At 42.2% G+C, this 14,998-nt stretch overlaps 1 protein-coding gene across 1 annotated transcript in view; it reads right to left on the bottom strand.

Moving 5' to 3' along the window:
• The window catches only part of Piezo2 (piezo type mechanosensitive ion channel component 2), a 395,532-nt gene extending 380,834 nt beyond the window's left edge, over nt 1-14,698 (bottom strand). The window contains exon 1 of the mRNA XM_070029632.1: nt 14,635-14,698. Within this exon, the coding sequence (XP_069885733.1) occupies nt 14,635-14,698 (64 nt within the window). The remainder of the gene's footprint in view (nt 1-14,634) is intronic.
• Nucleotides 14,699-14,998: the final 300 nt, after the last annotated feature.

Genomic DNA, 14,998 nt, shown 5'->3' with positions numbered 1-14,998 from the left:
GACCTTATCTCAAAAATAGGGCAAAAGACTGAAGGCATAGCTAGTAGAAGAAAACCTGCCTAGCAAGCATGATGCCCTGAGGTCAAACACCCCAGAGCGCATACAAACACACACACACACACACACACACACACACACACACACACACACACACACACACACACACACACACACACACACACATTAGTCCCCAGAAAATTGATTTGGTAAGAAATAGAAGAAATAGAGACTGGGAAAATCAGAAGTGCTCTCCTCCTCCCACTCCCACCTCCACAAGGAAATGAACATCAAGCTACAGACTCCATGCGCAACTTCTCACTGGGTCTTTTCAGTTTAGTTCCTTACATTTAATTTTTGAGGGGGAAGGAGGAAGAAAAAAAATGGTCAAGCTAAAAAAGAATTTTCTCATATGTTTCTGTTAAAAAAGACAGGAGTAAACAACAAGTTAGGCAAGGGTATGCTTTGATATGTGCAGAAGACAAACCACTACTAGTTTAAGGTAGGAAAGGCAGGCCTTTAAGCATCTTCTACTACTTAGGATTCTCATGGATTCTGGGAAATGTATATAGAGTCAAGAAGGGCACTGATAAAAACCAGAGGGAGAAACCAAAACTTGATTTAAAAAAAAAAACACCAGAGGATAATTAAAACCCACCTCAAATATGTTCTTTTATCCCTTATTTTTATTGACATCATAAATGGCACAAGGGAAATATATTCATGTTAATATTCATCCTACGCATATCCAAATACATATCCAAATATATGAAGCATCATAATGTTTCATACTCCAAACAAGGTTAGTTTGGCCAATATCCTTCCTCCTTGAAGGCCAGCACCACATTTACAATACACATTCCAAGACTAGATCTACCATGAAAATCTGAATAGAAATATATTAGAAAAAATCCAGTTAGTTCCATAAGGTTCAGATAATAGCTAAGATTTATTGCCTTCCATGTACTAAACTTGAAAAGACCTATCTTTATTTTCAAAACATGATTAATATTTTATACCCAATAAGAATTTTTGTGTGTATGTGTGTGTGTGTGTGTATGTTTGTGTGTACTGATATTGGAACTTGAACTCAGGGCCTAGGCACTGTCTCTTAGCTTTTTCAAGTAAGATTAGTAGTGTTCTACCACATAAGCCACACCTCCACATTCTGCTTTTTGGTGGTTAATTGGAGAATAGAGTCTCACAGACTTTCCTTCCTGGGCTGGCTTCAAACTGCAATCCTCAGATCTCAACCTCCTGAATAGGCTAGGATTGTAGGCAGGATTACAGGTTTGAGCTACATTGTGTCTTATCCAATACAATAATCACCATGATGGGGCACTGGTGCATTGTGAGGGTACTTACTTTTTTTGTGTTATTTTGTGTGTTTGTTGTAGTGCTAGGGATCAAACCCAGGGCCTTGCAAGCATTCTCCTACTGAACAACAATACCAGCCCTTGACTTTTGAGACAGGGTCTTACTATGCAGTAGCCCAGGCTGGCCTTGAACTTAGAATCGTTTTCCTCAGGCTCCCAAGTCCTGAAATTGCTAAAATGACAGACATAATCTATCATACCTAACCGAGAGTGATTTTAGTGTGTGAAAATGATCTAGACTATTTACAAGCAGAATCCATGAAGAAGCTGGGTAAGAAGCAGTATAGGTGGGCAATGCTACCACAGGTGAAAAATACCATGTGTCTCATGTAACAGCAAAGTTAATGATGCTTTGAAAATAATGAGTATAGAGATTTGTAGTTGCTCCTGAAAAATTTTAGGGATCTGGGCCTTCTGGAAAACACTAGTTCAGAAGAAATCCACTGCATTTTATGCCTATCTCTCCCTATCTTTCCATAGGCTTGCAATGGGACTTTCGATCTTATCCTGGCTATAGATAGGGGCAAAGGAAGAGTCTGGAACCCAAAGGGGGCTCTCTGGCCTGTGGAAAGGACCAGCAAACTGATAGTTGCTAAAAAAAATTTTCACATTTACCAGCTAGATTGACTTTGAGTTCCAAGGCCAACAGAAATAAGCATTAGCTTGGCCTAAGCAGGCTCTAATGTATATTTTGGAAAATACAGAAAAAGGAAAGTGTGACCTTTGAAACACAAGAAGTTGTAGCTCCATAGCTGGTACTACAGCTATCAGAGCATTTGGGATGCACTTCCCAACACACCTGAAAGGTCTATAATAGAATTCTGTAGCCAAGGCCTTCTTCATTCTATTATTATATCACTGTAATATCACACTCATCTGGTTCAGTACTAATTCTATCTCTGCCTTAATCATTTTTTATGTAAACAGAGTAAGCTTATTTGAAAATGAAAGAAAGCAACAAAAGAAAGTGGCAAGACTCTCCATCTAGACAGGGGCAAATGGAGTCCTCTTGGGGGTCCATTTTGTTTTGCTTTGTTTTGTGCCAGTCCTGGTGCTTAAACTCAGGGCCTGGATGTTGCCCCTGAACTTACTTTGGTTTTCACTTTTTGCTCAAGACTACCACTCTACCACTTGAGCCACAGCTCAACTTCCAACTTTTTCTTTCTTTCTTTTTTTGCAGTTAACTGGAAATAGGAGTCTCACAGACATTCCTGGCCAGACTGGCTTTGAACCACAATCCTCAGATCTCAGCCTCCCAAGTAGCTATGATTATACACATAAGCAACTGGCACCTGGCCCTGGAGTACAGTTTTTCTACTACAGGGCTCCTCCCCATTCCCACCCCCCCCCCCCCGGCTTTGCACTGATTACTTGCTGGCTTGTGTATGTACCACCCTTACTCTTCCCATTGGCTGAGCCAGCACTTAGGGCATTATGAGAAGAAGAAGCATTTGAGCAGGAGCCTGAGGCATCCTGGTTCAATCTTATTTATGTAAATCTATGTACCACTACAAGATCACTCAATTTCAGTCAATGCTATAATGTATTTTGGATTGCTATGCTCATAAACTAACTATGGGTTGCAAAAGTTTGTAATTTCTACAAAGATAAGCTTCAACAAGTCAAAACCAAATGTGACCATGCATTTTGTTGTTCTTGTGGTCATCAGTGGTAAGGCATACTCTGTAACTCAGTGCTAGGAGCAAATGAGGGATAGTGTCCAAAAGATCCAAACTGCAAAGCCTAGGTCACAATGGCTCTCCTTTGTCACCAGCTGTTCTGTAAAGGCTTTACTTAGGTATATGATTAGATAATCCCTTTTCTTAGTAGTCCCCAACATTTCTTCAAGGATAATGTAAGTCAGATGGCTATTAAGAGATCAGAATAAGGGCTGGGAAGGTGGTTCAGTGGTAGAACGCTTGCCTTGCATGCGTGAGACCCTGGGTTCAATTCCTCAGCACCACGTAAACAGAAAAAAAAAGCCAGAAGTGGCTCTGTGGCTCAAGTGGTAGAGCGCTAGCCTTGAGCTGAAGAGCTGAGGGACAGTGCCCAGGCCCAGAGTTCAGGCTCCACGACTGGACCCCTCCCCCCCCAAAAAAAGAAATCAGAATAATTTATATATATATATATATATATATATATATATATATATATATATATATATATTCTGGTGTGCTGGTCATATTCTTTCACATGAAAAAAGAAAAGGATGGGTAGAAATAATTCAGAGGAAATTATAAAAATATTCCTTAATGCTTCAACACACACATTGTGCAGATGATATATTTAAGGAAGAAAGTTTCTATGGCTTGACCAAGTCATATAGTTTATTATTACCAGGAACTACATTTGTTAGACCTATAGATCAGGCCCTTCAAAACTATTCCCAGCCAGTCTCTCTAACAGAGTCCATGTTCCAGTGGCAATGCTAAAGTCAGATGCATCTAGCAGGCAGGTAGGACTAGAGAAAGCAGGAGGGAAAGGGTATGACAGCCAAGTTGTGCACATCTGCATAGCTCATTGTGCTTTGGGCTCAAAATGATCAAGGTATTAAGGCTCTGCATTCTCCCTTCTTCTCTGTACTTGTGGTCCAAACTGCTGACCTAGAGGATTTGACCACAGGAGAAAACAGATCGATGACTGTGGTTCCAGAGAGCTGAAAACATTTTTTAAAACTATATGCACATCCAGGATGCTTCTTCAGTCTGACTTTATATCATCAAGGGGCTTTTCCTTCTTTACTCACTAAAACAAATAAGTATTTGCTGCAATAATGAGAAAATTCTCATGTATGAAAGTTACTGAGAGTGTAAATTAAGTTACAGCAAATTTTACATTAAAGACTTTGGAACTAATAGAGGTAGGAAGATCTTCACTCTATATTGAGATCTTCAAGAGAAAACCATTGAGTCTTGAGTGTCTTAGTCATCTGGACAACATTGTCTTACAGCCCTTGCTGCATAGATGAAGCATAATAATCACAATTCTTTCCGTCAGATAAATAGCCCTGTAATACATAGAACTGGAAGCATTTGCCCTGTATTGCAAAACAAAAACTTGCAATACAAAACCATATTTTGTATGTTTGCTACTTGTTAGGAAGTTAATGCTGGGATCAAATACACGGAGCACTGAACTTACAGATCCACAGAAGTAAGAAGAAACCCTATTGCCAAACACAAAACTGGGATGAACATGAGCAAGATGCCAGGTGGACACAAAGGGGACAATTCATTTTGCCTAGGGAGGAAATTTGAGAAGAAAATATGTTTCAATTAATACACTTCGGTTGTCACAGCATCTCAAAAGTAACTGTCAAAAATTACACAGATTGTTCCCAGTGTGGGAACAGTGGGGAGAGGCCAGGTCAGGCTGTGTTTTAAAGAGGTTGGGAATGGACTAGAACTTTTATCTATCTGCCCATGGAAACTATGTCACTCTACATGAACAGGTCTTCAAACTAGCCCACAAATTTTATTCAACTAATAATCATGCCTAACCTCTGAGTCTGGAAAAACACAAACTGGGAGAAGTACAAGTTACTATGTATCAACTATATTTGATGTCAGTATAACTTGTGGAGGAGATGGGGAAAAACCAGTTGTTTAAGGATACAGGTGGACCTGTTGCAACAATGAGAAGTACAAGTTGTCATGTCCAAAACTAGCTTTACAATGTCGGTGTGGGGGGCTGGGGGGAAGGAGGGGGAAGGAGAAGGATTGGGATTGGGGGGGAGGGGGGAGGCTGGGAAGGGAGGTGAAGGGTAAACAAAGGAGGAGGCTGCAATGCTTGGTAAGAAATGTACGCATTATCCTGCCCATGTAATTGTAACTCCTCTGTACAGTATGTTCACAAATAAAATAAAATTAAATTAAAAATAAATAAATAAATAAATAAATAAATAGAAAAAAAAGAATTTACCATATGTTAAACACTGCTCAAAGCCTTTGACATGTACTGCCATCTAAGCTCTATAACACTGCTAAGTGATTTGTTAAGCACCAACTTGCTTTACAGATGAAGTATTTGAAAAACAGAGAGCTTAAACAATATGGTCAAGTGCACACAACTGCAGCATGGATACAAAATCTACAACCAAACAATTCAGCTTTACTTTATCAGGATAATACATTTTTCCCTGGATTGTTATAAATATCTTGCAATAATGAGGAAGAGCTTTTTGTGTTCGATTTCCTGAATATAGAGATGGCTCTAGGAAAGGTATTCTCCTTTCTCTTTGGAGCTCATTTTCGTGAGCCCTTATTTTATTAATGGTATTATAATTCCCTAAGAAGAACCCTGGGCATCAAGATCATACATGTCTCCACTATTTAAAGGTTCTCCCTCCAATTCACTTAAATACCTATCCTATCCCAACTAGCTAATAGAAAAAATTATTAATATATGTTTCTCAAGGAATAGAATGAGAAAAGCAAAATAAATTCAAATGTATTGGCAATGTAGTAAATTTCTTCCCTTTTGTCAAAGGGTTGCAGGTGTAAAGTCTGCTCAAATCTGTTAAGTGATTATAGTGCTTTTGATTCTGTTTTGGTGAATTAAGCTAGCCTTCAGCTTAATACAAATCAAATCAGAATTCAGTAAACATCTATCCAATTTCACTTCTAGAAACACCATGACTAACCAGCGAACACCAAAGATCTCTGTGAGTTGAGTTCAGAGTTCTCTGATTATGGCTTTGACTCCAGGTCAGACTGGTGACCTCACCTACCTCACCTGTGGCAGCTCAGTGCTACCTCCTGGCTTCTGCATTCTGGGATCCAAATATCCTCCTACAAGTTGGTAGCAGCAGTTCGTCATCTAACTTCTAACTATTTTACAGCCCATGGCGGATGCTGGGGCACTCACAAATTTGCTTTCTATTACAGGCAAGATCCATATCCCTCTCAAGGAAGAAAACAAATATTATATGATAAAGCCATTCCAGTCTCCCTGGGCTTCTTCATACCTTTCTGGGATGGGTACCAGTGGCAAATTTGGCACTGTGAAAGTCATTTAATGTAGATCACCTTTTGGTCCATATTTCAACCAAACAATTCCTAGCTGCAACACAGGACTTAGAAGTTCTACTTATGGCTCCATATTAATACATTGAGCCTGGCCCAACTTTAGCCTCCTATAATTGTCCTGCATATGTCTATTGCCATATAGAGTCTTCAAACTCTTATCTGTATCAATCAGGAAAATCACATTGTCCTTTTGAAGTAGAGCACAACTCTTCATGGGCATAATTTTTACTTCCCCTTTAGGGTGTACTCTGGCTCTGGGTCCAGAAGCAAAGATAGGTGGTACAATTCTGAAGGGAAAGAAAAACAGCAATCTATGCGGCTAATTAAGTTGCCTTCCTCTGCAGGTGGCAGCGACTAACACCTGTATGCCAACATCTATTCTTAGCAGACAAATGCCACAGACATATCTGAGTGAACATAGTATATACTCTTTATATGTGAGCACACTGTGTACAAAATAAAGATTGGCTTACATCTGTAAGCCTAGCTACTGAGGAGACTAAGATCTGAGGATCACCATTAAAAAGCAGCCCACGCAGGGAGGTCCATGAGACTCATTTCCAACCAGCTAGCAAAAAGCCAGAAGTGAAGCTTTGACTCAAGTAGTAGAGTGCCAGCCTTGAGTGAAAAAGCTAAGGGACAGTGCCTAGCCCTGAGTTCAAGCCCCAGTACTAGCTAAGGAGCAGAGGGTGAGCTTGTTCCCTTAGCCTAGAGTTTCTTTTAGTACATGAGAGAAGGCTACGGAGGAAGACTGGATGCTTGGCGTTGTCCAAGTTAGCTTTAAAGCAGGCTTCAGAATTGGAGAGAAAAAAAATTGAGAGGGGAGACTTACCTCAGTTTGAGTCCCAGAAATCAATAACTTTTTAAGAAAGAAGCTAAAGTCTTTAGAAAACCTACAATCACCAGATAACTGAACCACCTCCCACCTCCCAAAGCCTAAAAAGTACTTACTGCAGAAAAAAACCTAAAAAGACATAATCCATCCTTTCTTTTTTATATAAAATACACTTAAGATTTGCAAATCTATAAACAAATGTCTAAATAAATCCATCTGAAATAGCCCAGCTTCATATAGAATTGTGTCTAAAAGCAGGAATAAACAGCAAGTAATAATCAGAAAACAATGCCATCCTATGTGATAAAGAGATTAATTCTTCTTCAGAACTGAGAACATTTTTAACTGGTAACTATTATTTGTAGTATTACAGTTGGAATGTCTTCTAAAAGCCTGTGTATTGTAAGCTTGGTTTCCCTAGTCCACAGTGCTACTGGGAGGTGATAGGTGATAGCGAGGCCTAGTCAGAGGAAGTAAATCACTGAGATTATTCCAAGGGATATCAGGGATCCAGAGGTCTTTCTACCTCCTCCTTCCATCTCTATTTCATAGCCACCATGAGATGAACATCCCTTCTACCACATAATTCCACCACGGTGTACTATGCTACCACAGGCCCAAAGCAACAGGATTAATTGAACATGGACTAAAAATTCTAAAATCATGATCCAAATTATTTTTTCTTCTTTGTGAATTGCCCCTAGAGACAGAAAGCTGACAAACACATTTAGTTAACCAAAAATGTATATGGTTATATATAATATATATACTTTTTTTTCTTACAAATACAAACTTACTACTATCTCTCTCAAATTACCTAGGGATATAGTTCAGTGATAGAGTTTGTACATAAGACCTTCATTCAATCCCTAGCATGGCAAAAAACAAACAAGGTTTAGCTAGATGTATGCTCATTAGCTGACAAAAAGTGAAATTGCTGAATTCTCTGTATGCTGAGGTCTCTCCACAGGTGCTCCTGATATGCGTTAAGGCTTCTTCTCCTTTTCCACTTACCTTGTCCCAGGTATGTCAAAAAAGCCAAGTAACACTAAGCAATATAAAAAACTTTGGTGTGTCATAGTAAATATTTTTGTTTTCTTTTTTTTTTTTTTTTTTTTTTTTGTCAGTCGTGGGGCTTGGGCCCTGTCCCTGTGCTCTTCAGCTCAAGGTGAGCACCCTACTGCTTGAACCACAGTGCCACTTCCGGTTTTCTAGTGGTTTATTGGAGATAAAAGTCTCACAGATTTTCCTGCCCGGACTGGCTTTGAATGGTGATCCTCAGATCTCAGCCTCCTGAGTAGCTAGGATTACGGTGGTGTGAGCCACCCACTGGCACCCAGCCAAAGTAAATATCTCTTTATTTATATTAAACATCTCCACTCAAGGGGATATTTTCCTTATTTTGTTGCATAATCCCACACCCTTAAAACAACTGCTTCAATATGATCAAATGTTATGTTGTCCATTATGTACCTGGTATCATTATGTTGTTCACTATATTGTTCCTAAGTATCAGGACATGGACACTATTCTGTCTCCCTGAATATTTATGCAAAAAATTATAATAGTAAAAACATAATTTCATAGACAATTAGAACACAAGAGCCCAAAGGAAAATGTCATCTCTAAAATATAAAATCATACTGAATAAAGACGATGAAATTTTACCTGTTGTCAGTACCACACATCTGTAATCTTATCCACTCAGGAGGCTGAGATCTGAGGATCACCATTCAAAGCCAGCCCAGGCAGGAAAGTCCATTAGACTCTTATCTCCAATTAACCAGCAAAAACCCAGAAATGGAGCTGTGGCTCAACTAGTAGAGTGCCAGCCTTTACAGCCCCAGGCCCTGAGTTCAAAGCCCCATACAGACACAAAACATATTCTTAAAGACTTTGAAAATGATAGTATGGTGTCAGAAAGACAAAACTAAATTTTATCAACATAGTTCTACCTGTTAATTTTGACTAAGGCATGATCCAAGCATGCTTGTTCTCTTCACGGCTTCATAAATGCCATGCAGTACCCACTGTATGGCAGGCATTATAACACAGGTCTGTGGTGCACAATTTCATAACCTCCCAAAGAAGAAAGATCCCTATTTTACTGAAAGGAAAGAGAAACAAGCACAAACAACTCTAGGACCCCATATTGAAGGGCATTGCTGGGACGTACTCAACTGCCATTGCATCCACCTCTAAAGCTGATGGCCAAGGTGATCCGATTACCTCTGACAGTGAACACACACGGCCTGTAAAGCAACATACCCATTTACAAAGAAATAGCATGGGCACACAACCCCAGCCTCCACAGCTCAGATGACAACATGTCCTTCCCCACTAAAATCTTTTACTTTAAAATTCAACAATAAATATCTATGCCTTTCCACTGCTTTCATTAATAAGACCAATAAATAGGCTGAGAAAGGGTGACCAAAGTGAAAGTGACTTTAAATGCTTTCAATAAAGCCTTCAGCAGTCACCACCTTCTCCTGCTAGAGGTAGATGAGCACCTACGTAGGAAACCAAGACAGTCATCACAAGGAAGACTCACACTTATTAGATACCAATCAGCCACCTTTCTTATGCTCACAGTGTGCAAATATGGTCCTTATGCTTAGCCAGACCTACACATATCCCAAATGCAAATATGGTCCTTATGCTTAGCCAGACCTACACATATCCCAAAAGTGACTTTTTACTCCAGCACACACACACACACACACACACACACACACACACACACACACACACACACACACACACACACACACACACACACAGAGGTAGTCCTGGGGTTTGAACTCAGGAACTCATGTTTTCTTCAGGTACTCTACAAATTAAGCCACACCACTAGTCCTTTTACTCCAACTTTAATCTTTGTCTAAAAGGAATTTTAGAGTAGATTCTTGGAGTTGCAATATTATCCAAATGCAATTTGTTTCTCAGAACAGTACTTGGTAGGCTGATTATTTTAGAGCTATCAGTCCCTTTCTGGCCTGTTTGTTGTTGTTGTTGTTGTTTCTTTCTGATAGCCCTTCATTTAGGGGAAGCATAAGCTAATGGGGGAGGGAGCTAAGAACAATTTAAAAGAATTCACCAGCTGGCTGTTAACCTAACTACTCAGGAGGTTAAGATCTGAGTATTGCAGTTTGAAGCCAGAACAAGCAGGAAAGTCCAGGAGACTCTTATCTCCAATTAAGCACAGGGCACACACGCGCGCGCACGTATACACACACACACACACACACACACACACACACACACACACACACACACACAGGCAGAAGCTATGGCTCAAGTAGTAAAGCATTAACATTGAGCAAAAGTTCAGGGACAGCACCAAGGCCTCAGGTCAAAAAATAAATAAAAGAGGGGCTGGGAAGGTGGCTCAGTGGTAGAGCGCTTGCCTTGCATGCCTGAGGCACTGGGTACGATTCCTCAGCACCATATAAGCAAAAAGAAAAAAAGCCGGAAGTGGCACTGTGGCTCAAGTGGTAGAGTGCTAGCCTTGACGCTGAGGGACAGCGTCCAGGCCCAGAGTTCAGGCCCCACGACCCGACCCAAAAATAAATAAATAAATAAATAAAAGAATCTATGATGGCTTCTGCACATGTGCTCCCTTTTCCTAAAAGCAGGTAAATCAGCTCCTCTAGACAAAGAATCAAGGAACTCCAAGCAACAGTGGGCAGGATGGAATAAATGGGTCAGGACCATCTTCTAAAGATCCCTAATTCCTTCCTAGCTCTAAAATAAGCTTAAATCATATGGCTCAAAGTAAGAGGGAACGCTGGGATATAAAGTATATGCTTAGGAAATACAAAGCTCTGTGTTCAATCACCAGCACTGAATAATAATAATAATAGTAATAATTTGTAAGTAAGAACATGTTAAAAGGAAATGAATGTTAAAATATATTTAACTATGCTAGAGAGAAGTATAGCTATCACAGAAGGATTTTTCCTTTTCTTATACTATGCACCTAAAAAAAAAAAAAAACAGATGGCGGGCTGGGAAGGTGGCTCAGTGGTAGAGCGCTTGCCTTGCATGCATGAGGCCCTGGATTCGATTCCTCAGCACCACATAAGCAAAACGAAAAAAGCTGGAAGTGGCACTGTGGCTCAAGTGGTAGAGCGCTAGCCTGGAGCTGAAGAGCTGAGGGGCAGCGCCCAGGCCCAGAGTTCAGGCCCCACGACCGGATCCAAAAAAAAAAAAAAAAAAACAGATGGCTACCAAGTAGTCATAGATAATTTTGAATATGTTTAAGATTTCCAGTGACTATGCATACATGCTTATCTGTCAGCAAGATGTTCATTGTAGATGGTCAACAAAGTCTATTATGCTTTGGTTTTTAGCAACCAGGAATCATGGAACACCTGCATAGAAGAGGCCTGGTATCACTTTATATTGTTTCTTTAATTTCTTTCCGAGGGAAAGTTGGGGGGGGGGGCGTGCAACTTTGGCACCAAATTAAAAAGCAGTTAATTTTAAACATCTATCATTAGGTGAAAAAGCTAGGACATCTCTTCAGGACAATGTCAACACTGGTGTTAGAGAAATGGTTTAAAGGAAATATATAGAAGCTTCTGTAAAGGCTTGGCTTTGAAGGCTGCCTTGCCCAGATACAAAAATAGACGGCTAAAATGCAAAATCGATTCTAATGGCAAGCAGATCACTGCACTCTTCGTGCCCAGGATACAAGGGAAACCTGAATATTTGATTTAGTAGCACCTTGGGAGTAGACAGACCTGAACACCCTCCAATAACCTTGAAAATCTCCACTTCCTGTAGAGGAGAGTTAAGTGCTCCAATGAGGCACCATCTCCCCAACCCTATTCAAGCATGGTGATTAGAAGGCAGGAAGAATCTTAAGACTTGCTTCTGCCTATGCTTATGGTGTGGAGCTAGATGGAATCCATCTCCCCAGCATCTCTCCTCCTATCAGCCAGGGCCTCCAGCTCCTCAATTTCCCCTAGCTGAAGCAACAGGTTCTGGGCTGAGCTGGGGATACCACTATCCTATACTCCTACATACATACTCACATATTCACAGTGTCTCACACTCTCAAATACAAATGTACATTCACATACACAAAACACACTTGTACACACTTATACTCTCCCATACCAGACTCAGGTCTCTGGACCTATGAGAGGTGGGCTGCAGAGGAAAGAGTGGAATGGGTGGGTAGGTGATCCAAAAACATTCCTGAAGCAAGCTGGGAGGGCTTTTACTACTCTGGTACCCCTGAGAGCTCAGCCCCTCCCAGAAAACTCTGGTTGACTTTGCTCAGCATCCTCAGGCCTTACCCTATCTGTGGGCCAAACCTGTAGGCAGTGGGCACTGTGTGGGAACATTCCTCCATGGAAGAAGTCAGGGCAGAAGCCTGGTGGAGCTGAGACCCATGCCTTAGGGCAGTGGCCCCTGCTGTGCCTAGTGCCCACTGGAGAGCTTCAGAGTGACTTTGAAGATAAGCTGCCACCTCATGCCAGATGCCCTCTTGTTCTATGGAAAGCAGAATCCAACAGTATGACGCTTTTGTACGTATAACCAAAGGTTTATCCAAATAACTCAGCTGGGCCCCCTTGGCTACAAGAACACTTGCTCAGGGTAAGGCCACAAGCAATCCCTGGGTGATCCCTTTCTGTCATTTCCCTGAGAGGATCAAGATCTTCAGGTGACAACTTGCCTCACTATAGTCACAACCAGCCACAGCTCATGGACATGAAGAAAAGGACTGGGGCACTGAAGAGAATGTGGGGGAAGGGTGGCTAGAAAGGCCTTGATGGAGGAGGAGTTCAGCTTAGACCTTGAGGGCCACTCCCACAGGCCTCTCCCCTACAGCACGGATGACCACAAATCAGTCCTCACACTAAAAGCCCTTTGTTAACAAATGCACTCGCTTCCAATCAGTAAATGGAAGAGTCAAGTGCTGGCGTGCAGTGACTGCTGAACAGTGACCCCATCTATGTGCGGCATAACTAAAAACTCTTCTCAAAACCACTTTCCCAACCAACAGGAAGAAAAGGTCCACATTGGCTTCTGGAAGCTGTCTTCTGAGGTACGTAACTGGTTACTGAAAATAAACTAAGATCCTAGCAAAATGGTCCTGCCTGGAAACTGCAAATGCATCCTGTCTTTCGAGGTCAAAAAAATTTCTGCCAGCCCTCCTGCTGGGGCCTAGGCACCCTACCTCTCCAGCAAATAGGCCTAGTCTTGTTCTCTGAAATTGCCTACCTATCTCCCAAAAACTTCACTCAGCTATACATGACTACAAAACCCTGTCCACAATTAACATAGATCATGGAGCACAGCAGAACACTCTTGTGTGCTAGAACTCTTTTTCAATTGTTTCCACTAAGGAAACATTTACCACAGGTATGATTTTGAACCATCCACTCTGACATATTAAAGGTGGCCTTCAGTGAGAAGGCCACGTTCTCTTTGTAAACCCAATTCACATCAATTCAAACTTGGCTTCAAAGTGTTCTGTTTTCAAGCTCTGGTGAGGAAAGAGGCAAAGCAAGGCTCATGTGGATCTGTATCATTCTTAGGAGTGGGATTCAATGTCACCCACACTGAGAAGAGATCCCCAACCTCCCTCTCTCCTACAGTGCTGCCCCATTCTTTAAACTCGACCCCTTTTTTCCTTTTTAAAGCCTTTCCAGGCATGTAGAAATTGTGAGATGAATCAGTGAACCTCTCTGTGGTCCTCCCTAGACTCTGGTTGGGCCTTCTTGACCCTATAAATGTCTGAACAGGATGGCAATAGGAGACAGCGGCTTGGTCAATGCTATCTCCAGTTTTGTGGAGGTAAAGCAAAAGTAAGAAACTTCAAGGCAGTTTTCTGGCACTTTCTACTTCTGTTACCTGGTCCCTCCTTCTTTTATATACATATATATATACATATATATATATATTAATTGGCATTGTTCACTTCTTCTGACACCATTGCTGCAGGAGAGATGGCCTTGGTGCCTTTGGGACTCACTGGGGACACTGGGAGGATCTTCCTAGAGCCCTCAAGGGAGGGAGAAGAAAGGCTGTCTAGACCTGGCATTATTTGTAGACAAGTTGGTATTCCACTAAAGAAATTCCACGTGTGATTACGTTCAACACAACAGTCTCCAATGTACGGGATCCCGGTCACTTTGACTCTGAGGCTGACCAGTCTAGAAACCCTGATGCTGTGGCCCAGTGTGGGAAGTTAGGGATCCAGGCAGGAACATGGGGGCTGCAAGCTTCTGATGCCCCTAGGACCAGGACCACGCCTTGGGCCTCTGAGGGCAAATCTCTGAGCACAAAAGCCCTTAACTTTACTAGGAAGCGCCCCCACCCCCGACACACACAGCCTGGCGCCCCCTCCCCCTTGTCCCCTCAGTGAGCTGATCCCACTTACCTACTGCCAGGCAGATGGGCAGCAGCAGCCTGAAGACGAGCCCGCACACCACTTCCGAGGCCATAGCGCCGATGCCAGGAGTCTGAGCAGAGGGGCGAGGCTCAAGGGTCCCTAGGGCTGGAGCTCCAGGCCCATGCCCACCTAGGGCCTCGTGCCGCTGGCGGCTCGCTGCCGCCCGGGCATCGCCTCAGCGGGCGCCCGCTGTCCGCTCCGAGGGCGCGCTCGCCGGGCTCTGGGCAGTTGCTCAGGAGGCTCTGGCCAGCCACCTAGCCAGGCGTCCGGCGCTCCGCGGCCGTCCCATGAAGCGAACAATCCGCGGGCTGCGGCGGTGGCCACTTCAGGGCAGTCGGGGCGGAGGTCTTGA

This window comes from Dipodomys merriami, unplaced genomic scaffold, assembly GCF_024711535.1.
Source record: "Dipodomys merriami isolate MVZ:Mamm:240054 unplaced genomic scaffold, mDipMer1.0.p SCAF_2, whole genome shotgun sequence".
NCBI classification, from domain to species: Eukaryota; Metazoa; Chordata; class Mammalia; order Rodentia; family Heteromyidae; genus Dipodomys; species Dipodomys merriami.
Note: the sequence above shows the minus strand (reverse complement) of the source record. Positions and strands in the feature narration are given on the sequence as shown.